Below are 23,685 nucleotides of genomic sequence, written 5' to 3'. Positions count from 1 at the left end.
TCTGCCTGCCTGCCTACAGTGCAGTGAGAGGAACTGTTCCATTGGTTACTTGGTTCTTCCACCCCTGTGGGGAGCCTGCTGTAAATCCTAGACAATGATCGGTTCTGTCCTCCTGGTTTCAACCCTCACATTCTTGTCCATATTTCACATCTCCAGATTTCACCTCGACTTCACCCCTCCTAGCAAATAAATGTTCTTATTTGAATGTATTTCTGCTAAATGAAAACGTAAAAAATCAAATAAATAAAAACTGGCCACGTAAACCTATACACAGGAAGATAAGGCTAGTCAGAGGTTGGTCTCAGCGCAGTCAGAATTTCTGCCATCATGGTTAATGGGGTGACGGTAGCTCTTTAGAGTCAGTTAAAATGAGTCTACAGCAGATCCATTCAGAAATGTTCCACTGTTTGTCCAGGTGTTATGGCATGAGCCCATGGCTGGAACAAAGCAGTATGAGGGGGAGCAGGCGGAAACAGCAGGGTCAGTGAGTAACCTGTGGAGGAAGAAACTGTGGTGTATATCTGAGATCAGAGGCATGGAACCCCTGGGAGAATCTCACACATGCCCAGAGTAACACTGTTGGAAATACAACAGTGAGTGCTACAAGCCTTTAAAACCACTGTGGCCTAAAATATATAATGTATATAATTCAGTTTAGCATAGCAAAGCAGCATTCATTTAGTGGTCAGCATGTTTACAGTTCAGACTCAAGGACAAAACAGTCAACCTGAACATCAACAAAACGTCTAAATCTTCAACCTATGGCTTTTCATCCAGAGGCATTCAGTACTGGCATCTGGTCAAGGTGAGAGGGCCATCTACTGTATATACACAAGATAACTACAATTAGTCAAAGATGGCTTAAAAGTTCATTCTCTTGGGCACATTTAGGCTACAGAAATCAATCATGTGTAGCGCATAATGTGAATAAAGACAACATAAGTGAGGAAAGTTTCATTACGAGATGCCTTTATTGTACTTTTTGGAATCCAGTGACACAGACGCGGGAGAGTCCCGCCCTTCCCTTCTCACTTGTAGCCGGAGGAAGGCCTAAGGGGGAACGTACCGTCATCTCACTTCTATTCTTAAATTAAACAGCGATATAATAGAACAACACACCCAGGTGCATTTCCACAGACCAAACGACATGCATTCAAGGGACTTAGAAACCACAGCGACTCCGGTCACACACAGCTCCATCTCAAAGGAAACGACGACAAAACAAACTCACTTAAAAAGTCTGCAAACTCTCCCTGTGGTCCACGATCAGTCTGCTAACCAAACCCTGTCCACCTTGATCACTTTCAGGAGAAATCAACAAGGCAAAAATACATACAGTCCTGCTATTCATACCAGGATTGCCTGCTTAAATATGTAAGTGGTTATTTTTATTTTATTTTTTAAATACTTTTTATTTTTTTATTGATGGTGTATTTTAATTATGGAATACATTTGTCTCACTAAAAATCATCTCATCTAGGTAAAACTAGGCCCCTCTCCACTGGCTTGCCACCCTGCTATAGAATCTAGGTAAAATATATAAGTTCCAGTCGAGGGTCTCAGTGGGCCGTTGGTCCTCGCAGAACAGGAGTGGTTCAGTTCAGTCCTCCTCACTGCCGCTGGCCGAACCCGCCTGGAACAGAAGAAAAAAATCCTTCAACCCAATACAACAGAGCTTGTTGATCACCAGTCTAATCTACTGTAGACATTTAAGAAACAATTTTAATTGGCAATTTTCAGAAATGTTAAGTGTTTAAGACGATTAAAAGAAAATACAGCTGGTCTGAGTTACATAACACATGAATCAGTGTTGCTAGACATCCTTCAGTGCAAAGAGCTTAGCAGAGGTCACAACCTCAGTCAGGACAGTAGACAGCTTTGAATGCAAGCTGAAATTGACAGTTTAAGTAGTGTCTCAGTGTGTGTGTGTGTGTGTGTGTGTGTGTGTGTGTGTGTGTGTGTGTGTGTGTGTGTGTGCGTGTCTTACCTCTTCCTGTTCCTCCTCGCTGTCGTCATCGCTCACCACAGGTTTGGCCCGGGAGCCACGGCCCCTCCGGCGCTGGCCCTTCCCTCTGCCCTCCTTCTCCTTCCTCCCCAGCTTAATCTTCACCTTCACTGAACGAGCTGAAAGAGGAGGGAGAGAGAAAGAAAGAGAAGCATGGACAGAAATCCATGAGTATACAATTCTTTAAAAGGACATTAGTTCAACATATTATTAAATAGTTTAAAGGGGCAATCTGTGATTGTTACGTCTATTTTTTGACTTTTACATTAATGATATACACCCATTGACTCTTGAAGAATATAAGTTATAAATGCCTCACGAGCTTAGTTAAATTGTCACATCCCACCAGAAACCCAAATATAATCTTGTTTTTCTCCTTTGTAAACAATGTGATTGTAAACAAACTCTCCTTGCATCCTTTGCTCAGTCTTGAGAGTGGTTTCAACAGCCCCATCAGTCAACTATTTACCAGACACTGGCGGTGGGACACGTTGTCGTTTGAACGGCAGACTGCCCTTTTAACAGTGGACTATGACACTAAGTGCATATGTAAATACTGTAACACTCACATTCAGACTCAGAGCCTTCGTCCACCTCCTCCTCCTCCTCCTCACTGTCCTCTCCCTCGCTCTCCTCCTCCTTCTCCTTTTCGATCTTCTGCCTGACGCTGGTGAAGACTGACTGCAGCACGATGGAGTCCTCATAGATCTGGGGGGTGAGAGACGCCACAGAGAAATATATAAGATGTCAGCAGCAGGTCCACAGGCTACTGTGACATTTCTTCAGAATATGAGAGGTTCCGTTCGATTCACCAGAAAGGTTGTGACAAGTCTCCTCGGACCTGTAAAACAGGCCCTCCATACTCCAGCTCCCCCACAGCGTTATCTTATCATGCTCAACAACAATGGTCCCCCCTCCCCTCACTCTCTCCATGTTGCCAGACACTCACCAGAGAGCCCTCCAGGTTGAAGGTCTGGGCGTTGCTACAAAGCAGCATCACATCCTTCTCCAGGTCATTCAGGCTGCGGTACTTATGGTTGCGGATCCTCTCCTGGAGGGGAACAGAAGAGAGGACATCAGAATATGAATCAGACCGGCACAGGACAGGACAGAGAAGATCAGGACTGGACAGCTAGATGTGACTTATAAGTCCCCTAACCTCCCATAAGCACAGTTTTACTGAATGCGATACCCTGGTCTTATAACCGATATATTAATGGGTTAGCGTCATACCTTAATCTTCCTGAAGTCAACAGGCTTGCGGATGAGCTCGTAGTACTCGGGCAGCTCCTTGCGGGAGGGCAGCTGGATGAAGACTTCACTCAGCTGGCGCCCATTGCTTCTGTGAAATAGGGGAACAGGGAAACTCAGGGCTTAGTCCACCTCAACATGCTCTACTCTGACCATTACATGACAAAGTAGGTTGTCGGTGTGTTTGTGTATGTTGTCATGTGCTGACCTTCACTGAGTTGTCATCCAGACATAGGAGCCCACCAACTCACCCATCCTTGTACTTGATGACAGTGTCCACCACCTTCTTCATCTTCTTGGTGAGGGAGGGGGGGTTAGGGGACAGTTTTTCAGCCGGGGGGCGTCCGCGTTTCTTGGCCTTCTTGACCTCTTCGTCCTTGTCACGGCTGCGACCGCCGCCACCACCGCTGGAGCTGGGTGTGGCCGGGCCGGGCATGTCGTCACGGTCTCGCTTGCGCTTCCGGGTCGTCTTCTTGTGACGCACCTCCTCCTCCAGGTCCTCCAGATTACCGTCCTCTATGGCCTGTGGGAGGGGGACCCACACATTTGCATTACAGGTCATAGACCATAGATTTCAGTCATAGGACTTTCAATTATTAGCTAAAAGCTTTTTCAACTACAACAGTTGGATAGCTGACCTTGAGCCACTGCTTCTCTGTGAGTGAGTCGCTGTAGTCCACCTCCTTGCGCTGGCGAGAGCCGCGACCAAATATCTTCTCCTCCTCCTCCTCACAGGTGAGCCTCTCCACCTCGGCATCATCCTTTATGATCCAGGTGGGCAGCTCGTCATCCTCCATCAAACGGGGCTTCCTCTTGGGGTTGCGGGCGTCCTCACGGCGCCGGTCCAGGTCCATACGCTGGAGGGAAGAGGGGGAGGTAGTGTAAGAAAAGAGAAAAACGGTTGAGGTTGTGTCAAAGTCTACAACAGGGCAGTCTTCAGTCTGGAGATTGACAGTCAAGCCTCCAGTTGCCTCAAGCAAGACTCAGACTACATTACTGTAAATCTTGAAGAATTTTGGGACTGACCATGAACTGGTCAAACTCCTCCTCGCTCCTGGCAATCATCTGGTTGACAGTCTCGTCATCAGGCACCTCGTCCTCCTCCTGTAGACAATAGAAAGGGTGAGCACAGGGCAGAGGGCTGTTAGAGGTGCCTCAGAGCCACGTCTCTGAACTAGAAGTCTTGAATGCTTATCAGTTATGTAAGTATCATATAAAGTGCAATGTAACATGTAGCAGATGTCATGTATTGGAGTGAATATCCTACAATAGGTGTGATGCATACTTATACCAAGAAACTGCTGCTCCTACTAACTGTCAAGTATAGATAGAACAGACATCCAGCTAGGTATTTGGTTAAGAAGCTAAGAATGGGGGAAAATGTGTTTAAAAAGTCAGAAAAGGCTACTATGTTATTGAAAAAGAGCTTCATTAAATAAAAAAATCTGGTTACGAATTTAAAAAAAAGACAAAGCAGGAAGAGGAGAAAAAGAGGGCAAACCTAAAAAAAAGGAACCGCCCCTAAATCCAGAAGGTAGGGAGAAGGAGGGAACAAAGTAAAGAAAGAGATTAAACGGTAGGGTGGCGTGTGGGTGGTTGGTAGTGTGGTGGACGGTCATGATCACACCCACCAACGCCCCCCCAGCGCGCCAGCCCCCCGGGGCCCCGACCTCGTCCTGTTCCTCATGCTCCAGGATGGCCTGCAGGAAGGCACGGCGCTCGTGACTCGACGACTTCTGGTCGAACATGCCGGCCTGGATGACCTTCTGGTCCACATTCAGCTTGTACTTGGCTGCCGCCAGGATCTTCTCCTCCACACTTTGAACGGTGCAGAGACGCAACACACGCACCTCGTTCCGCTGCCCAATACGGTGGGCTCTGTCCTGGGCCTGCAGGTCCTGTACAGGGGAGGGAGAGAGAAAGAGAGGGGTGAGAGACTGGAGTTAGGGGGAGGGCAGGACATGGGAGTTTAGCTATGTTACCTAACAAAATCACCTAAATAGCCACTAATCCTAGCTGTTTTCTAAATGTACATCTATATCAATAACTCCAGTGAGATTTCTAGATCATAATACTACAGTGAACAGTAGAGGGTAATGAGCTGTACCTGATGTGGGTTCCAGTCTGAGTCAAAGATGACCACGGTGTCAGCAGACTGCAGGTTGAGGCCCAGCCCTCCGGCCCTGGTGCTGAGCAGGAACACAAAGTACTGAGAGGCGGGGTCATTGAAGGTCTTCAAAAGCATCCCACGATCCTCAGCCTTGGTGGTTCCTATGGAGACAAAGATCAATGGTGTTAGTTACGAGTTTCCACAGGACAACAGTAGGAGGGATATGCAAATAACATGAGCTCAGCTTGTGATCGTACATCAGCCTCCCCACATCACAAAGTTGAGCCATTGTGTTCTAGTAAACTGCATAGTGTAAGTACAAAACAAATCCTACACATAGTACTGTATTTCTCATAGTACAAAATACTTCTGGAATTTGTCTTGAATTCATTTTCCCAGCACCAAGCTAAATAACTCTCCTATTCCTGCCTCTCACCGTCCAGACGCAGGTACTTAAAGTTGCGCCAGCCAAAGTAGTCCTCCATGATGGTCATGGTGGAAGTCATCTGACAGAAGAGCAGGACCTTGTGGTTGGTGACCCTCAGCTTGGGCAGGATACGGTCTAGCAGCTCAAACTTCCCAGCGGCGCGGTACAGGTCAGGTCTGGAGGGAGCAGGGGACAATAACAGAGGGGTGATGAGGAAACACACCACACATAGTAAGGTCAACCACAACACCGTGAAGCATCAACATGTAATATTAGCAGATGCTTTGCTTACCCTGACACTACGCCTCCAGTGAATCCCAAATGCTCAGAGAATGACTCCTGTGAACAGACGAGTCACAACTATTCGGTTAAAATGAAAAGCTTCAACCACAATCTTCTACTTCAGTCAACATCTCTTCTCAATTCATGGAAGGGTTGAGGTAGGGCCTTGCACTGTACCTCGATCTGCTGGAACATGTAGGGATGGTTACAGATCTTCCTCAGCTGCATGATGGTGTTCATCAGGGTCTTCGTGCCTCCTTTACCCTGAAACACACAATAAAAGTGCACTTAGTCATCCTGTAGTACCCATCTAAAACAGCCCAGTATAACTGACCCCCAGTCAGTTGTTAAGGGGCGTATGGAGAGCAATGAGGGGGTTCTCCACTCCTCCTTACCTTCTTGTCTTTCTCAGAGCCGTCGGTGAGCAGCACTCCCTTAGCCTGCATGTGTCTGTACAGCACTCTTTGCAGGGCCGACATGTCACACTTGATCACATACTCCACCTGGGGAACACACACACACACAGGGAGAGAACCGGTTAAAACATTGCATTGATTGGACTGATAGGAGTTTAAATGACTGAAAGGATCGATTGATTTATGTTTATTGTCCTTGGAGACTGAAAGCCAAGTGATTGAGAGGAGTCAGACCTTCTCAGGCAGCTGGGACTCCACTTCCTTCTTCAGTCTGCGCAGCAGGAAGGGGCGGAGCACTTTGTGCAAACGACGGATAATCAGGATGGTCTCTTCCTCGTTCAGATCCACCTAGGGTATAGAGAGAGCGGGGTAAGAGTCCAGCCATGATGACCCCAATGTCTCCAAAACACACACATTTACCAAAACACACCACTCCAGAGCCCTGACTAACTCACCTTCTCTCCAGTCATGGCGAAGGGGGCGTTGAACCACTGCTCGAAGGTTGTGCAGGACTTGAAGATGGTCGGCAGCAGGAAGTTGAGCAGAGCCCAGAGCTCCGGCAGCTTGTTCTGCAGCGGGGTGCCGGTCAGCAGAAGACGCCGCGGGGCCAGGTAGTGGGTGTTCAGAACCACAGTCAGCTTACAGTGGTGGTTTTTCATACGGTGGCCCTCGTCCACTATCATGTACTTCCAGCGCAGCTGAGAGGGAACGAGTACAGTGGCGTTAGAAGATGAAATTGAGGTTTCCATAGGTTTACCTGTCTGACTAGGGCCATTTCTAAGGCACGAGTCAGTGTATTTGTGTACTATTGCTCAGGATGATTTGAAGAAGTGGGTCCCTACCTTAGCCAGCACTTGCTTGTCTTTGATGATGTACTCGTAGGTGGTGAGCAGCACGTTGAACTTGCCACTGCGCAGGATGGGTAGGAATGCCCGGCGAGCTTGTGGGGAGCCCTGCACAGAGACATACCAGAACACACATCAACTTTACATCTACAGTACACTATAATTAAAGAATATTCACGTCCATGCAGAGCACCTACTACAACATTGTCAAACAAACTTCAACCTGGAAGAGGCTTTGAAAGGGGCTACTCACTTTGTAAGATACTTTTACCACAGTTGGAGCCCACTTATCAAACTCGTACACCCAGTTGGACAGAGTTCTGAACACAAAGACGGGAGATAAATTGATAAACATATATTTGCTCTGTCCACCTCAAGTCAAATATATCTATGACCGTGGAAAATACCCATAACAGCCCTTTCAGGCTTTTAAAATCACAGGTGAACATCTCAATTGAAACTACAGAAATGCTGCAGCAGTCCAGGTCCATAATGGAGGTGAAGCGACTAGAGCGGAAAAGGAGAGGCACTCACGAAAGGGGCACGATGATGAGGAAGGGGCCGTTGATGCGCTTGTGCTCCATGAGGTAGGTGATGAGGCCGATGGTCTGGATGGTCTTGCCCAGACCCATCTCATCAGCCAGGATCCCGTTCAGGTTGTTGTTGTAGAGAGACACCAGCCACTCCAAGCCCTTGATCTTAGAGGAGAAAGGGACACAAACCAGTCAGTCATTCTACTGTCTCACATTGTTATCACGTGTGCATGGCTCTGGTAATACGTCATCTCTTCTTTTTTGACACGTTACTTCTTGTAAGCACTGTGAAAGGTAATGAAACACTACAGCATGCATCGAGTATGGGAAATCATGTTATTGTGATGATGTGGGTAGACTGGGTACCTGGTAATGTTTGAGCTGCCCGTTGACCAGCAGTGTGGACTGTTTGTCCACTGTCTCAGTGACGGCGTGGGCCACAGCGTAGTAAGACTGCAGACCTCGGGCGAACGCCGCCTCTGCACTGTTATACTCATCATCCACATCCTGCTTGGCTCCCTCGATGATGTAGCGGACGTCGACCTCGGACACGTCCTCTGTGTCAGGGTCTGGTATCTTCTTTTTCTCCTCGGTGGGAGCCTGGGAGGGCTGGGGCTCCTCCTCTTCCTCCTGAGGGGTACGGAGCAAGAGGATGACTCAGATACAGATGCCACACAGCCTGGCTCAAATTGTCTCAGCCAAGGTCAAGTCAAAAGACATGTCATCTCATCTGAATAAAATATGCTTTATGGAGACTAGAACACGGCTTGTCCCATGAACTGGTCAGGATTAAGATTAATCTGGAAAATCTCTGTTTCAGTAAAGATATTTACAGCACAATATGTTTTCATTTACATTAATATAAGCTTTATAGTACACAATGCAGAGAAAGGGTTACATTAGTTTGAGCTTGGCAATTGGCCTAGTTTCTGATAGCCCAAGGCAAGAGTGGTACGCCTCTGAACACAGACTCCACACGCAAGGTCTTTTCCACTGCGGTCTGCTTACATTTATTTAAAGCGACTAGAGGAATACGATATACATGTATTAGAGGGGAAAGTGGGGGGTTAGGAGAGAGCATTGTGGTCTCTGTAAGCCACATACCTCCTCTTCCTCTGAGCCACTGTCCTCACTGTCTGAACGAGGAGCCACTTCATACCTGCAGGAGAAATGTTAAAATGATTAGTTGTGATGCCTGATGTCAATGTTTTGAGAAGACAGTGTTTATGTACTTATGGCTATGCAACAGTGTGAAAGGCATTTAGATTGGAATAGGATGAACATTATACAAAAATGGTATTTCATATTCATCAGGCTCTCGTGTTGTCATTATTCCCACAATCTAGGTGTCTGGGTAAACAAGTGTGTCTCCTAGCTAGCTGTGTTTTAACTGACCCAGGGTTCATCTCCAGCCAGGTGTCCAGCTGGCCAGCCCGGGGCGCGTCCAGACCCGTCAGGATCTTCCCACTGTCTACATGGATCACCTTCACAGGTAGGTCACTCATCTGACTGGTCTCATCCAGAGGCTGAGTGTGGAAGTGAGTGAGAAATTGACTGGAAACTGTGTAATATATTACCTGCCAATATGACCATTTCATGGTAAATTAAACAAGTATTCCTGTGGCCTTGTGAAAAACAGTACAACCCTGCTGCAGGGAGCCTGGAAACAATGCTACTTTTCAGTTCTTATCAACACATCATGGCCTATGGCCTATTACCGGACATGAAAATGAAGGGCCTATTAGCTAAATGTTGAGTGATGGGGCATACATTCGTTCATTGTACTGTTCTTCATGAACTAATGGCAGAGAATGTGACTTTGTAAGAAAGCTTGGGGGGAAATTATTGTATGGATTTTATCGGACCAAATCTCTCACTGATCTCAAAATATTGTTTCTAGCCCAAACCCAGTTTTGAGCAAAAACTCACCTCTCCATCGGGTCCCAGGGCAGGAGGCTGGCCCTCTGCACTCTCTGGCTTCTAGGGAACATGGACATCAGTTTATCATATTGCAATCATAGGATCAGCAAGGGATACACAAGGGGCTGCATATCGCAGTAAAAAACAAGGTAACACAATACAACAAATGGAACTTCAGAAAGATGCACTTTCAACATTTGTCCTTGGCCTCATTCTTCACCTTCTTCTTTTTCTTCTTCTTCTTCTTTTTCTTCTTGTCCTTGAGGGCCTGATCAGCCTTGTGGGCTCTGACCAGATCGGTGAGGTTGGCCACGTACTCGTCCGTCTGCTGCAGAAGGTAGGCCAGACGCTTGTCTTTCTTCTGGTCAATGAGTTTACGGTAGCCCTCCTCATCTTCAGCCTAGGGAAGGGGACACACATTGACGACAGGTGTTAAGAGGCACTGGGTGTGAGACTAGATATACGGCTATTTAACAATGCATGTGTAACCGTGCAGCTGTGTAGTCCCTCACCATCAGCCTCCTCATCCTCTCCTTCTCAATACGCTCGTTCTCCTTCTTCTGCTCGCGCTCAGTGTTGGCGTGGTACGTGGCCACGGCTTTGGTGGCCTTCTGGAGCTTGGCTGTGATGGAGCGGTGGTACTCCTTGAAGTCTTTAGCATGCTGCAGGATGCTGTTAAGGTATTCCTATACAAAAACATTAGAATATGAGTGTCTATACAATACAACGCAAAGCACTGGAGGTCTTACAAGGATGTGAGGATCACCTGACATCTAGGTGTTGAATTTTAGTCCCGACCCCTCTGTGTACCTGGTGTTTCTGGCGTCGTTTGCGCTCCTGTTCGATCTTCTGTTGCTTCTCCAGTTTCTCTGTGATGCGGGCCTCGCGGAGGGACTGGCGCTTGCTGCGCTTGTAGGCCTTAGCGTTGAGGGCTGTCTCCAGGGCCGTGTCACGACGCATACAAACCACCACCTCCTGACGCAGCTGTCTCTGGAAATTTAGCAGCCTCAAGGCCTTGAGCTCGATGTTGGCTTTGGTGCGTAGGTCTCCGGCCAGAGACCCTGGTAGATGCTCCAGCTCCTGAATACGGTGGGTGATACGAGCCTGCAGCCTGTACTCTCTCTCCTGGAGGATCTCCACTGGGTCCAGGCCACGGGGCTTCTGGATAGGTGTGATGCGGTTCTGTTTCTGGTGCAGCACCATGGGTGGGGGCTGGGGGGGCTGCCCAGGGGACTGGGTCTGAGGGGGCATGACCGGGGAGGCAGCTGGGGGCACGGAGGGGGGAGCAGGGGAGGGTCTGCCAGTGGGCTGAGGGGGAATCAGCTTCTGGGGGGCACTGGATGGAGCAGCAGCATTCACCATGGGCCCTAGAACATATGGCATTGAAGGAGTTATTAGTTCTACCATTCCACAGAGTGTTTTGGTGTATTGATTATCTGTTTAATATATGTGTGTATTTCTTGTGATAGGTCTGGTGAAATTATCGGCACAGGAAAGAGAAGAACGTGGACTAAAAACACTACAGACTAGTGCCCTCTCACACACAGGTGAATCACTGCCCAGGGGTCAGGATGAGGCTCACCTTCGGCCCATTGTTTAGGGGGTCCGTTGGTGGGCTGGCCCTGCATACCAGGGGGAACACCTGAGGGTCCTGGAGGAGGCATGTTGGGGCCTACCATTCCTGCAAGATGACAGGGGACATTAGATATGATCAGACACTGCCTGGCCATTCACACTCACAGACATCCCCTATTGAAGTCTAGTTAACATAGAAAATGGTGCCTGAGCCGAGAGCATTTGTTTAAGTTTCACCACCAGGGGTCCCTGTTCAGCATTCAAATTATTAATTGTATTTGTTTGAGAAGGACAGCATTTGTGTGTGATTGACCGTAATTATGTGCATTTATGTGTAATTCATAGGGTTGCAAAACTCATTGACAGGCTGTGTAGCATAACCTTGCATGTGCCCACCCCACTCACCAAGAGGTCTGTTGTAGTGTGCTGGTGGCTGTCCGGGCCCCGCCCCAGGCCCTGCTCCGGGCCCAGAGGAAGGGGGCATGTTGGGCATCCCTGGCTGCTGCATCCCTGGCATGGGCCTCTTGCCCTGCACGGCCATCTGCAGGTGGTCTGGCAGAGGCTGGCTGCGAGCCAGCATCTTGTAGGCCATGATCTGGGCCCTGAGCTGGTGCAGCTGGTTTTGGTTGAAGGGGGTGGGTCCACCTGGACCAACCCCGCCTGGCCCAGAAACACCACTCGGACCTGGGACACCACCGCGGTTCTGCTGGCCCATGGCCTGGGGGTCACCGCCCTCCATTGGGATACCCCCTGGGCCGGAGGGCATCATGGGGCCGGGGGGAGGGCCGTTGGCTGGCACAGGGCTGGGAGAGTGCTCAGAACCCCCCAGTGGGGAGGGGTAGCCTGGGGAGGAGATACAACAGCACAGGTGAGAAAAGTAATCTTCCCTGGGAATGGTAGGGCAGGACTGTCCCTTTAATTGGGAACAGTGGGAAACTGATTTGAATGACTAATAAAATGGCCAGATACATTGAAAATAGTGGTGAAATTGATGCTAACAGACCAGAAGAAATGTTAGCCAAATTGCCAAATGTTAGCCAAAACCAAAATGCAGACTGGTATTATGATTATGGGCTGGACTGGCGATACAAACACTTTACAAATCACAGTCTCTAACAGACTTGCACACATTACAGCTGAGCCTCACCCTCTGTCACCAGTCAATACAGGATAGAAGAGTCAACAGAAAAACACCCTCCCCTGTATTACAGTATTTCAACAGCCCCTCTGTCTCTCTCTCCTTGGTGACTGACTGTTTTTGTAGCAGACAGCTGCCACCTTCATTGTCTGAAAGGGGAAGCCTCATGCCCCTCCACTGAGCATCTGCTGCTCACGCTACCCAACAAAACAACAGAAGCGAAAGAGGAGAAAGTGGCTGGTTGAGTTCACAGTACAAGTGCACATGCGTCTACACGAGTTAGCGTTCACAGTTCCTCTTTTCAGGTAATTGGCTTTAAAGACAATTGTGCTTAAGCCTAAAATCCCAATCACCATTTTAAGATCATATGGAAAGCTAATAAGTGAACCTTGTGTTAAGCTCCTTCAATAACAGGGTCAATGTTTCCTCTATCCTCCATGCAATCTAATCTATTCAGTATACCATGGTATGGTACCTTGGGAATGTTGGTCCATGGGGCTAGGAGGGGGTCCCATTCCGATGTGGCCTCCACCTGGTCTCATGCCCTTCATCGGTCCGTAGCGAGGGTCGTCAGGCATGCCCTTCTCATGCATGCCTTCCATAGGCTGTGAGAAGACAACACACATTAACATAAGCATGTCCTACTTAGATAGCACATATATTTCTTATGTACAGTAAAGGAAGAATAGATTAATGCAATAAAATTCTCATAAAATGGTACCATTGCAGACATTTTACATACATTACAGTTATGGATATGCCCGTTTTCTGTCTTACTTTGTGCATCTGGTGCATGTTCTCCTGAGGATATCCTGAGGGCCCCTGTTGAGGGTGGGGGTGTCCAGAGGCTGGGGGACCTGGGCTGGGTCCCATCATGCTATGAGCAGAGCCCGGGGAAGGGCTGGGGCCCATCATGGCTCCTGGAGAAGGCCCTGGTCCTGGGGAGGGGCCCGGCCGGGGCGTCCCTCCCATGGGGGGGTCTGGGGTGGACATCTCTCAGCTGAGTCCGAGAATGTGAAAGCACCAAGCTCCACTCTGCAGAGAGGACAAATGACAGATGGGTTAGTGACCAGTATTTACAACAAACCAACCCAGCAGTGAGGAGTAAAACTGAGTGCGTACTAGTGATTGGGGTGAAGAGGGGGGAACAAATCTTATTATTTTGAGAATATCGCAATATGTTTTGCTTTAGTTGGCTGTACCTGCACCAAAACTCCAGTATTTTCCCTTCATAGCTTGTTCTCCATTATCTTTTTAAATAGGGAGCCAATTTGTTTTCAGCACTTTTTCTTTCCATGAATGATCAAAAAACATGTTCTCATGACTCTCTTGTCCCTCTGCAGCAGACATATGGTGAGCAATATGTTTGGAACATCGAATCGCAATAATCACAGTATCAAATCGCAATACGTATCAACCCCTTTCTGTGTTTGCAAACAAGGGCGATGTGCGCAAGTTGGTGGCAGAACAAGGGGGATTTCTTATAGAATGCCAGCAAAAAAGCCTCTACTTACATGTTGCTTATGAGTGCATTTCACACTACTTTTTGATTATAATTGGATTTTAAGGCCCGTATGAATATCCTGCTCAATATAATGTTTGTGTCATTATCGCAAATCAACTGCATTATACTTAAACACTTCAACGTCAACCAGTAAAATGGCTCTTTGGCTAGCTTTTGCTACAGCATTTACCAATGAGCGTTAGCATTCTAGCTAACAACTGATGCATCCAAAATAGTTATTTTGCAAAGACCACAATCAAATATAACCTTAGCGACTGTTCATTCAAGAATCAAAACTTAATTGTAAGCGTATGAGAACCACAAAAATTATTATTTTCCTGAAGTAATAAAAACGTACATCTCAGCTATGTTGAATGGGTGCAGATGGCAATGGTTTTCTTACTGCCGCCAAGAGTTGCGCGCATCTGTGCGTAACGTCAGTATGTCGTGTACTGTAAAAGGGTCTATAGAATCACAAATATTTTATCGGCAACTAAGTATCGTGATAATATCGTATCGTGAGGTCCCTGGCAATTCCCAGCCCTGGTACGTACCAGACAATCTCTATGTAGCCATCATCCACAAATTGACTTTGTGTTCTTTGAGCTTTGTGTTCTCGGATGTGCCCAAATGACCCAATAACAAGATCAAATTCTCAAGATGGTAGCCTTACTGTAGTTATTTGATTGTATGTTTTGTGTTAATATACATGACTGGCACAAATATATACAAGTAGGAATAGATAATAAGTAGAAAATAAGAGACTAGACTGGTATAACCTGAAAGCACAGCCCACACATCTCCGGAGTTAGTTTATTCGAAAGCCAGTTTCTGCTTCAGTCACAAGGTGGCTCATTTTTTCAAGTTATTAGCCCAAGCATTCTCAACGTAACACGAAAGTGTGAGCGTAGGCAACAACACATCCGCCACGCTGACCCTCAACACAGGGGCCCCCTCAGGGGTGCGTGCTTAGTCCCCTCCTGTACTCCCTGTTCAGCCGTGCACAACTCCATAATTAACATGGTCCACACACATCAACACAGTCCCGAAGAAGGCACGACAACGCCTCTTCCCCCTCAGGAGGCTGAAAAGATTTGGCATGGGCCCTCAGATCCTCAAAAAGTTATACAGCTGCACCATTGAGAGCATCTTGACTGGCTGCATCACCGCTTGGCATCCAAATGCAAGGTGCTACATAGGGTAGTGCGTACGGCCCAGCAGTACATTATTGGGACCGACCTCCCGGCATTCCAGGACCTCTAACAAGCGGGGTCAGAGGAAGGCCCTAAAAATTGTCAAAGACTCCAGCCACTCAAGACATAGACTGTTTTTTCTGCTACCGCACAGCAAGCAGTACCAACGCACCAAGTCTGGAACCAACAGGACCCATAACAGCTTCTACAGTACCTTGCAAAAGTATTCATCCCCCTTGGCGTTTTTCCTATTTTGTTGCATTACAACCTGCAATTTAAATTGATTTTTATTTGGATTTCATGTAATGGACATACACAAAATAGTCAAAATTGGCGAAGTGAAAAAAAATTACTTTAAAAAAATTCCATAAAAATAAATAACAGAAAAGTGGTGCGTGCATATGTTTTCACCCCCTTTGCTATGAAGCCCCTAAATAAGATCTGGTGCAACCAATTACCTTCAGAAGTCACATATTTAGTTAAATAAAGTCCACCTGTGTGCAATCTAAGTGTCACATGATCTGTCACATGATCTCAGTATATATATACACACACACCTGTTCTGAAAGACCCCAGAGTCTGCAACACCACTAAGCAAGGGGCACCATGAAGACCAAGGAGCTCTCCAAACAGGTCAGGGACAATGCTGTGGAGAAGTACAGATCAGGGTTGGGTTATAAAAAAATATCAGAAACTTTGAACATCCCACGGAGCACCATTAAATCCATTATTTAAAAAATGGAAATAATATGGCACCACAACAAACCTGCCAAGAAAGGGCCGCCCACCAAAACTCACGGACCAGGCAAGGAGGGCATTAATCAGAGGCAACAAAGAGACCAAAGATAACCCTGAAGGAGCTGCAAAGCTCCACAGTGTAGATTGGAGTATCTGTCCATAGGACCCCTTTAAGCCGTACACTCCACAGAGCAGGGCTTTACGGAAGAGTGGGCAGAAAAAAAGCCATTGGTTAAAGAAAATAATAAGCAAACACGTTTGGTGTTCGCCAAAAGGCATGTGGGAGACTCCCCAAACATATGGAATAAGGTACTCTGGTCAGATGAGACAAAAATGTTGCTTTTTGGCCATCAAGGAAAACGCTATGTCTGGTGCAAACCAAACACCTCTCATCACCCCGAGAACACCATCCACACAGTGAAGCATGGTGGTGGAAGCATCATCGTGTGGGGATGTTTTTCATTGGCAGGGACTGGGAAACTGGTCAGATGGCGCTAAATACAGGGACATTTTTGAGGGAAACCTGTTTCAGTCTTCCAGAGATTTGAGACTGGGACGGAGGTTCACCTTCCAGCAGGACAATGACCCTAAGCATACTGCTAAAGCAACACTCGAGTGGTTTAAGGGGAAACATTTAAATGTCTTGGAATGGCCTAGTCAAAGCCCAGACCTCAATCCAATTGAGAATCTGTGGTATGACTTAAAGATTGCTGTACACCAGCGGAACCCATCCAACTTGAAGGAGCTGGAGCAGTTTAGCCTTGAAGAATGGGCAAAAATGCCAGTGGCTAGATGTGCCAAGCTTATAGAGACATACCCCCAAGAGACTTGCAGCTGTAATTGCTGCAAAAGGTGGCTCTACAAAGTATTGACTTTGGGGGGGAGAGGGGGGAATAGTAGTGCACGTGCAAGGTCTTTTTTGTGTCTTATTTCTTGTTTTTTTCACAATAAAAAATATTTTGCATCTTCAAAGTGGTAGGCATATTGTGTAAATCAAATGATACAAACCCCCAATAAATCAATTTTAATCCCAGGATGTAAGGCAACAAAATAGGAAAAATGCCAAGGGGGATGAATACTTTCGCAAGCCACTGTACCTTCAAGCCATAAGACTGCTAAATAGTTAACCAAATAGCTACACAGACTATCTGCATTGACCCCTTTGACTCATCACATACACTGCTGCTTATTATCTATCCTGTTGCCTAGTCACTTTACCCCATACCTATATGTACATAGCTATCTACAGTGAGGGAAAAAAGTATTTGATCCCCTGCTGATTTTGTACGTTTGCCCACTGACAAAGAAATGATCAGTCTATAATTTTAATGGTAGGTTTATTTGAACAGTGAGAGACAGAATAACAACAAAAAAATCCAGAAAAACACATGTCAAAAATGTTATAAATTGATTTGCATTTTAATGAGGGAAATAAGTATTTGACCCCTCTGCAAAACATGACTTAGTACTTGGTGGCAAAACCCTTGTTGGCAATCACAGAGGTCAGACGTTTCTTGTAGTTGGCCACCAGGTTCACACACATCTCAGGAGGGATTTTGTCCCACTCCTCTTTGCAGATCTTCTCCAAGTCATTAAGGTTTCGAGGCTGACGTTTGGCAACTCGAACCTTCAGCTCCCTCCACATGTGCTTCTTCTTGAGCCACTCCTTTGTTGCCTTGGCCGTGTGTTTTGGGTCATTGTCATGCTGGAATACCCATCCATGACCCATTTTCAATGCCCTGGCTGAGGGAAGGAGGTTCTCACCCAAGATTTGACGGTACATGGCCCTGTCCATCGTCCCCTTGATGCGGTGAAGTTGTCCTGTCCCCTTAGCAGAAAAACACCCCCAAAGCATAATGTTTCCACCTCCATGTTTGACGGTGGGGATGGTGTTCTTGGGGTCATAGGCAGCATTCCTCCTCCTCCAAACACGGCGATTTGAGTTGAGGCCAAAGAGCTCGATTTTGGTCTCATCTGACCACAACACTTTCACCCAGTTCTCCTCTGAATCATTCAGATGTTCATTGGCAAACTTCCGACAGGCATGTATATGTGCTTTTTTGAGCAGGGGGACCTTGCGGGTGCTGCAGGATTTCAGTCCTTCATGGCGTAGTGTATTACCAATTGTTTTCTTGGTGACTATGGTCCCAGCTGCCTTGAGATCATTGACAAGATCCTCCCGTGTAGTTCTGGGCTGATTCCTCACCGTTCTCATGATCATTGCAACTCCACAAGGTGAGAACTTGCGTGGAGCCCCAGGCCGAGGGAGATTGACAGTTATTTTGTGTTTCTTCCATTTGCGAATAATCGCACCAACTGTTGTCACCTTCTCACCAAGCTGCTTGGCGATGGTCTTGTAGCCCATTCCAGCCTTGTGTAGGTCTTGTCCCTGACATCCTTAGAGAGCTCTTTGGTCTTGGCCATGGTGGAGAGTTTGGAATCTGATTGATTGCTTCTGTGGACAGGTGTCTTTTATACAGGTAACTAGTTGAGATTAGGAGCACTCTCTTTAAGAGTGTGCTCCTAATCTCAGCTCATTACGTGTATAAAAGACACCTGTGAGCCAGAAATCTTTCTGATTGAGGAGGGGGTCAAATACTTATTTCCCTCATTAAAATGCAAATCAATTTATAACATTTTTGGCATGCGTTTTTCTGGATTTCTTTGTTGTTATTGTCTCTCACTATTCAAATAAACCTACCATTAAAATTATAGACTGATCATGTCTTTGTCAGTGGGCAAACGTACAAAATCAGCAGGGGATCAAATACTTTTTTCCCTTACTGTACCTCAATTTCCTCGTACCCCTGCACGTCAACTCGATACTGGTACCCCATGTATATAGCCAAGTTATCCTTACTCATTGTGTATTTAGGCTATTCCTCGTGTTATTATTTTTATATATTTCTCTCTGCATTGTTGGGAAGGGCCCATAATTAAGCATTTCACTGTTAGTCTACACCTGTTCGTTACGAAGCATTTGCTTTGTTGAAAGACACCAATGTTCTGTTTTCGTCGGTTGGAACAGGCCTACCTAAAGACCTCTCTAGATGATTACATAAAGAGTGGTCTGCCTTTGATAATACAACCCATATCACAAAAAACTATATATTTAATATGATTCATAATTGCATTCCTCAAATATAATAATTGCACATAGATGTTTGACAGAAATATGCTCTAAATGACTAAATGCCAGTGTGTGGTGATTGACAGAATGTGGAGAGTTCTTGCTTGGAAACCTTACACAGACGAGGTGATTCAAATGATGCTGCCTAGCAGCAGCTGCATGCATACAAAGAACCACCATACACTCCCGACAGAGGAAACAACATAAAGGTAAACATCAACCATGATGTGTGGGTAAAGTTGTCAACATCATGACTGCAGCGGTCGACTTGGCCATGACATTCATGCTAGTGAGAGTAACGTTATAGCTAGCTATTTCAATGATTGAGAGTGGAATCTATTGCCGTTCCTCCTCACTAGAGATTGAACAGTCATGTCCAAGGAGTGATGCATTCTCTTTGGTGAGACAGTAGCTTGGTACTGTAAACCCGCAACCGGCGACTTGGCTTAAGCTAGCTGAAGCAAAACACGGATATTTAGCTAGCGAGACGAAATCGTAGCAATTGAATTACGGTCGCTAACTGGGTAACGTTAGTTAGTTAAAGACTTCGTTAGGTAGTTACAAATAAAAAAACTACTTGCTAAATATATGTATATATAGAAGCTAGCTAACTAACTAACGTAAAAAAAAAAAACAGTTAACGGATGCTAAGCTAATGTGATGTACAGTGTAGTTAGCATAGCTTGACTTGGCTAGAAAGCTAGTTAGCAGTAAAACAACCTCCGTTAGTTCCGTTTAGAACATAGGTCAGAAACCATTCACTCATGTGATGGGCTACATTTCATACATTGTTTTCTAACTACATAAAAAATGCGTATACAATGAAAACTAAAACACAAAGAAACACTGCCAGACAGTTGGCTAACGTTAGCTAATGGTACGGTCTCTACTACTCGACCATGCTGTCGTAACAAAATGTATGGTGAGAATTGGGTTATTTTGCTGACTTGGGAAATGCAGCGAGAGAGTAAAGGTTAAATAATCATTTAGTTGATTGATCCAACCTGCATCCCGTACCCCCGCTCTAGCTAGATACATACATTTACCAAAAACACAATTCATTCATTTCACTCTGCCGCCACTGTCTGCAGACAGACTAATAATGTCGGTCCTGACTACCGTTCCTTCCAACCCAACGATAAACGAAGGGTATTAGAAACTGAAATTACTTATAAATAATCTTAATAAGGATACCATCGACGAAGTCTTAAAAATGAAACAGTTGAATTTGACTTACATTGAAATCACCCTTCGCCGGTAGGTCCTTTCGATTTACAAAGCTAGCCAGAAACAAAGAGCGACCTAGCTTGTTAGCTTTTTTTCTCTCACCGCCCCCCCTCCCTTCTCGTCTGATTGTATCGCCAAGGAACGGCCTTCACTACAGCAACAGTGATACAAGAGCGCCCTCCTCTACACGTTCATCCCCTATGAACGACTGGAAAATCAACGCATGCCCAGTCTAGGCCTCATTGCAGAGAGGAATGCAGGCGAAGTATGTCGACGTGGGGGATGGGTGTACAAATTATTATAGAGCGCCACTATTACATGTAGTAAAATAAGATCATGAGGGATCCTTGTTGATAGTAGTCATTGGCAGTAACAATGGAATCAATTGATCTCCGTTTACATACATTTTTCTATCTGAATAAAATGTGCAATGTCAAAAAAGCATTTACCGGTATCAACACTAGCTACATTGCCACGTTTAATAACCTCAACCAAAGGTGCTGTTTTGTAGATTGGAATATGTACCAGTCCGCTTTACAAGTAAAAAAATATGATAATACAGGTTATTGAAATGAAATGCATAGGGACTAGCTAGAACCACGGAGAGAACTGGGCCGCGTTCAGCAGGACAAAACGTTGGCCAACATTCATATATAAATGTATGATGTAGAACAAACATATAATAGCTACCTCTTTAGTGAATAGAATAAGGAATCATGTCCGCTCTAGTCATGGCATTTCTATCTGCAACGTTTTCGGACTGAACATGGGTAAGGGTTACGCGTTTATAACCGGTTTTAGTATGAGCCAATAGTACACGATTTGACATTGGTTATTAAAATCTACCCAGTCTTGCTCAATTGTGCATGCCTTCTCAAACAGCTACAACTGTATATCCATTCGCACATCAAGTCTCTCTTGAGTTGGGCTCGGTGATGGAACTACTGTTGAACATCTGAGCTTGTGGTTGTTTGTGGGGGAAGGATGGGGAGAGTGTGTATGTACCCCACATCTGTTGCTATGGGGTAATAATGTTAGGGACAGTATAGGATGAATCACAATAATTATTTGCCAAAATAATAATTGCTTGCCACATTTATTTGTAATGCCAGTCCTGGTTATAGGTAACAATCTTTCTTATGAAGTGCCTACATTATTACGCATATTAATCGTTAATTGTGGAAATAAATTAAGATATGCAAGATTTTTTAATATACAGTGTCAGTCAAAAGTTTGGACACCTACTCATTCAAGGGTTTTTCTTTATTTGTTCTAACAAAATGCATATAGCGTATTGTCGGATATTATTAATCCTAATCAGCCAGGTTTTTTACATGGACGATACATTGGAGATAATATAAGACAAGTACTGGAAACAATAGAACACTATGAAAAATCTGGGAAACCAGGCCTGATATTCATAGCCGACTTTGAAAAGGCTTTTGATAAAGTACGACTGGAATTTATATATAAATGCCTGGAATATTTCAATTTTGGAGAATCTCTTATACAATGGGTTAAAGTTATGGATAGTATCCCTAGGTGTAAAATAGTAAATAATGGCTACTTCTCAGAAAGTATTAAACGGTCAAGAGGTGTAAAACAAGGTTGTCCACTATCACCGTATCATTTTATTATGGCCATCGAAATGTTAGCTATTAAAATCAGATCCAACAATAATATCAAGGGGCTAGAAATCCAAGGCTTAAAAACCAAGGTGTCATTGTATGCTGATGATTCATGTTTTCTTTTAAATCCACAATTTGGATCCCTCCACAGCCTCATAGACAATCTAGATCATATTTCTAACCTCTTTGGATTACAACCAAATTATGATAAGTGTATTGGATTACAAAAACATACCATTTTTACATTACTGTGTAGTTTACCAATAAAATGGTCTGACAGGGAAGTTGACATACTCTGTATTCATATCCCGAAATAAATGATTTCACTACAATACATTTTTATAGAAAGTTGGCAAAAATTGCTACCTTGGAAATGAAAATACCTGTCTTTTTGTGGAAAATTCACCCTGATTAACTCTTTAGTCATATCCCAGTTTACCTATTTGCTTATGGCCCTGCCTACACCTAACAACTTTTTTTGTTTTATTATTATGAGAAGAAATTCCATTTTATATGGAACGGCAAGCCAGACAAAATTAAATGGGCCTATTTATATAATGAATATGAATTCGGAGGGCATAAATTATAAAATATTAAAGTATTAGACCTCTCACTAAAGGCTTCAGTCATACAAAAGCTATACTTAAATACAAACTGGTTCTCTAGCAGATTAGTAAGAATGGCTCACCCCGTGTTCAAGAATGGCCTTTTTCCCTTTATTCAGATTACAACCTCTAACTTTCGGTTATTTGAAAATGAAATAATTGCCAAAATATAGCTATTTTTAAAACAAGCCATAGAAAGTTGGTTGCAATTTCAGTTTAATCCACCAGAAAATACTTTACAAATATTACCACAAATATTATAAACTGAAATATACGAATTGATTAAAGAAATGTTATTTAAAAAATATATATATAATATTTGAAATTGTATAATCTTTTCAATTATATAATAAATAGGACTGGTGGAGTTGTCACACATGCAGCTAACAAAAATATATGGAAATGTCTGCACTATCCAAAATTACAACCAACTAATTGCAGCATTACAGCAAAAATGAAAGAGGCAAGTGGAAGGGAGAGAAAGTAAAGAAATTGTGATAAATAAAAAAGTTTTATTTAAGGACCAAAAATTGTACAGCTGTGCAATACAGTGAGGGAAAAAAGTATTTCATCCCCTGCTGATGTTGTACGTTTGCCCACTGACAAAGACATGATCAGTCTATAATTTTAATGGTAGGTTTATTTGAACAGTGAAAGACAGAATAACAACAAAAAAATCTAGAAAAACGCATGTCAAAAATGTTATAAATTGATTTGCATTTTAATGAGGGAAATAAGTATTTGACCCCTCTGCAAAACATGACTTAGTACTTGGTGGAAAAACCCTTGTTGGCAATCACAGAGGTCAGACGTTTCTTGTAGTTGGCCACCAGGTTTGCACACATCTCAGGAGGGATTTTGTCCCACTCCTCTTTGCAGATCTTCTCCAAGTCATTAAGGTTGAGGCTGACGTTTGGCAACTCGAACCTTCAGCTCCCTCCACAGATTTTCTATGGGATTAAGGTCTGGAGACTGGCTAGGCCACTCCAGGACCTTAATGTGCTTCTTCTTGAGCCACTCCTTTGTTGCCTTGGCCGTGTGTTTTGGGTCATTGTCATGCTGGAATACCCATCCACAACCCATTTTCAATGCCCTGGCTGAGGGAAGGAGGTTCTCACCCAAGATTTGACGGTACATGGCCCCGTCCATCGTCCCTTT

The 23,685-nt window shown here is 44.9% G+C and overlaps 1 protein-coding gene across 1 annotated transcript; it reads right to left on the bottom strand.

Moving 5' to 3' along the window:
* Window positions 1–952: 952 nt before the first annotated feature.
* LOC311149939 (transcription activator BRG1-like) lies at window positions 953–20,500 on the bottom strand. The gene is made up of 31 exons (XM_084187163.1): window positions 20,305–20,500; window positions 13,280–13,537; window positions 12,978–13,107; window positions 11,770–12,207; window positions 11,372–11,470; window positions 10,600–11,156; window positions 10,302–10,475; window positions 10,010–10,189; window positions 9,799–9,849; window positions 9,265–9,395; window positions 8,974–9,028; window positions 8,236–8,499; window positions 7,871–8,034; window positions 7,590–7,656; window positions 7,334–7,444; window positions 6,947–7,189; window positions 6,726–6,839; window positions 6,471–6,578; window positions 6,253–6,339; window positions 6,086–6,132; window positions 5,803–5,969; window positions 5,364–5,527; window positions 4,888–5,154; window positions 4,283–4,360; window positions 3,895–4,113; window positions 3,508–3,779; window positions 3,239–3,347; window positions 2,955–3,056; window positions 2,575–2,713; window positions 1,988–2,124; window positions 953–1,633 (listed from the first exon to the last, which is right to left on the bottom strand). Exons 2-31 carry the CDS (start codon window positions 13,493–13,495, stop codon window positions 1,601–1,603), a joined length of 4,923 nt encoding a protein of 1,640 aa, XP_084043289.1. The 5' UTR covers window positions 13,496–13,537; window positions 20,305–20,500; the 3' UTR covers window positions 953–1,600.
* Window positions 20,501–23,685: the final 3,185 nt, after the last annotated feature.

The sequence above is a fragment of the Coregonus lavaretus genome, assembly GCF_964263955.1.
Source record: "Coregonus lavaretus genome assembly, chromosome: 2".
NCBI classification, from domain to species: Eukaryota; Metazoa; Chordata; class Actinopteri; order Salmoniformes; family Salmonidae; genus Coregonus; species Coregonus lavaretus.
The sequence above is the reverse complement of the archived record's forward strand: the minus strand, read 5'-3'. Positions and strand labels throughout refer to the sequence as shown.

What these genes read in the sequence shown, in the direction of transcription:
- LOC311149939 (XM_084187163.1), bottom strand. Translation starts at nt 13,495, where the DNA reads ATGTCCACCCCAGACCCCCCCATGGGAGGGACGCCCCGGCCGGGCCCC. An exon ending in CCCTGGGACCCGATGGAGAG is followed by an intron (nt 9,396 to 9,798) that starts GTGAGTTTTTGC and finishes TTCCACACTCAG; the next exon opens with CCTCTGGATGAGACCAGTCA. An exon ending in AGGAGTTTGACCAGTTCATG is followed by an intron (nt 4,114 to 4,282) that starts GTCAGTCCCAAA and finishes TCTTCCCTCCAG; the next exon opens with CGTATGGACCTGGACCGGCG.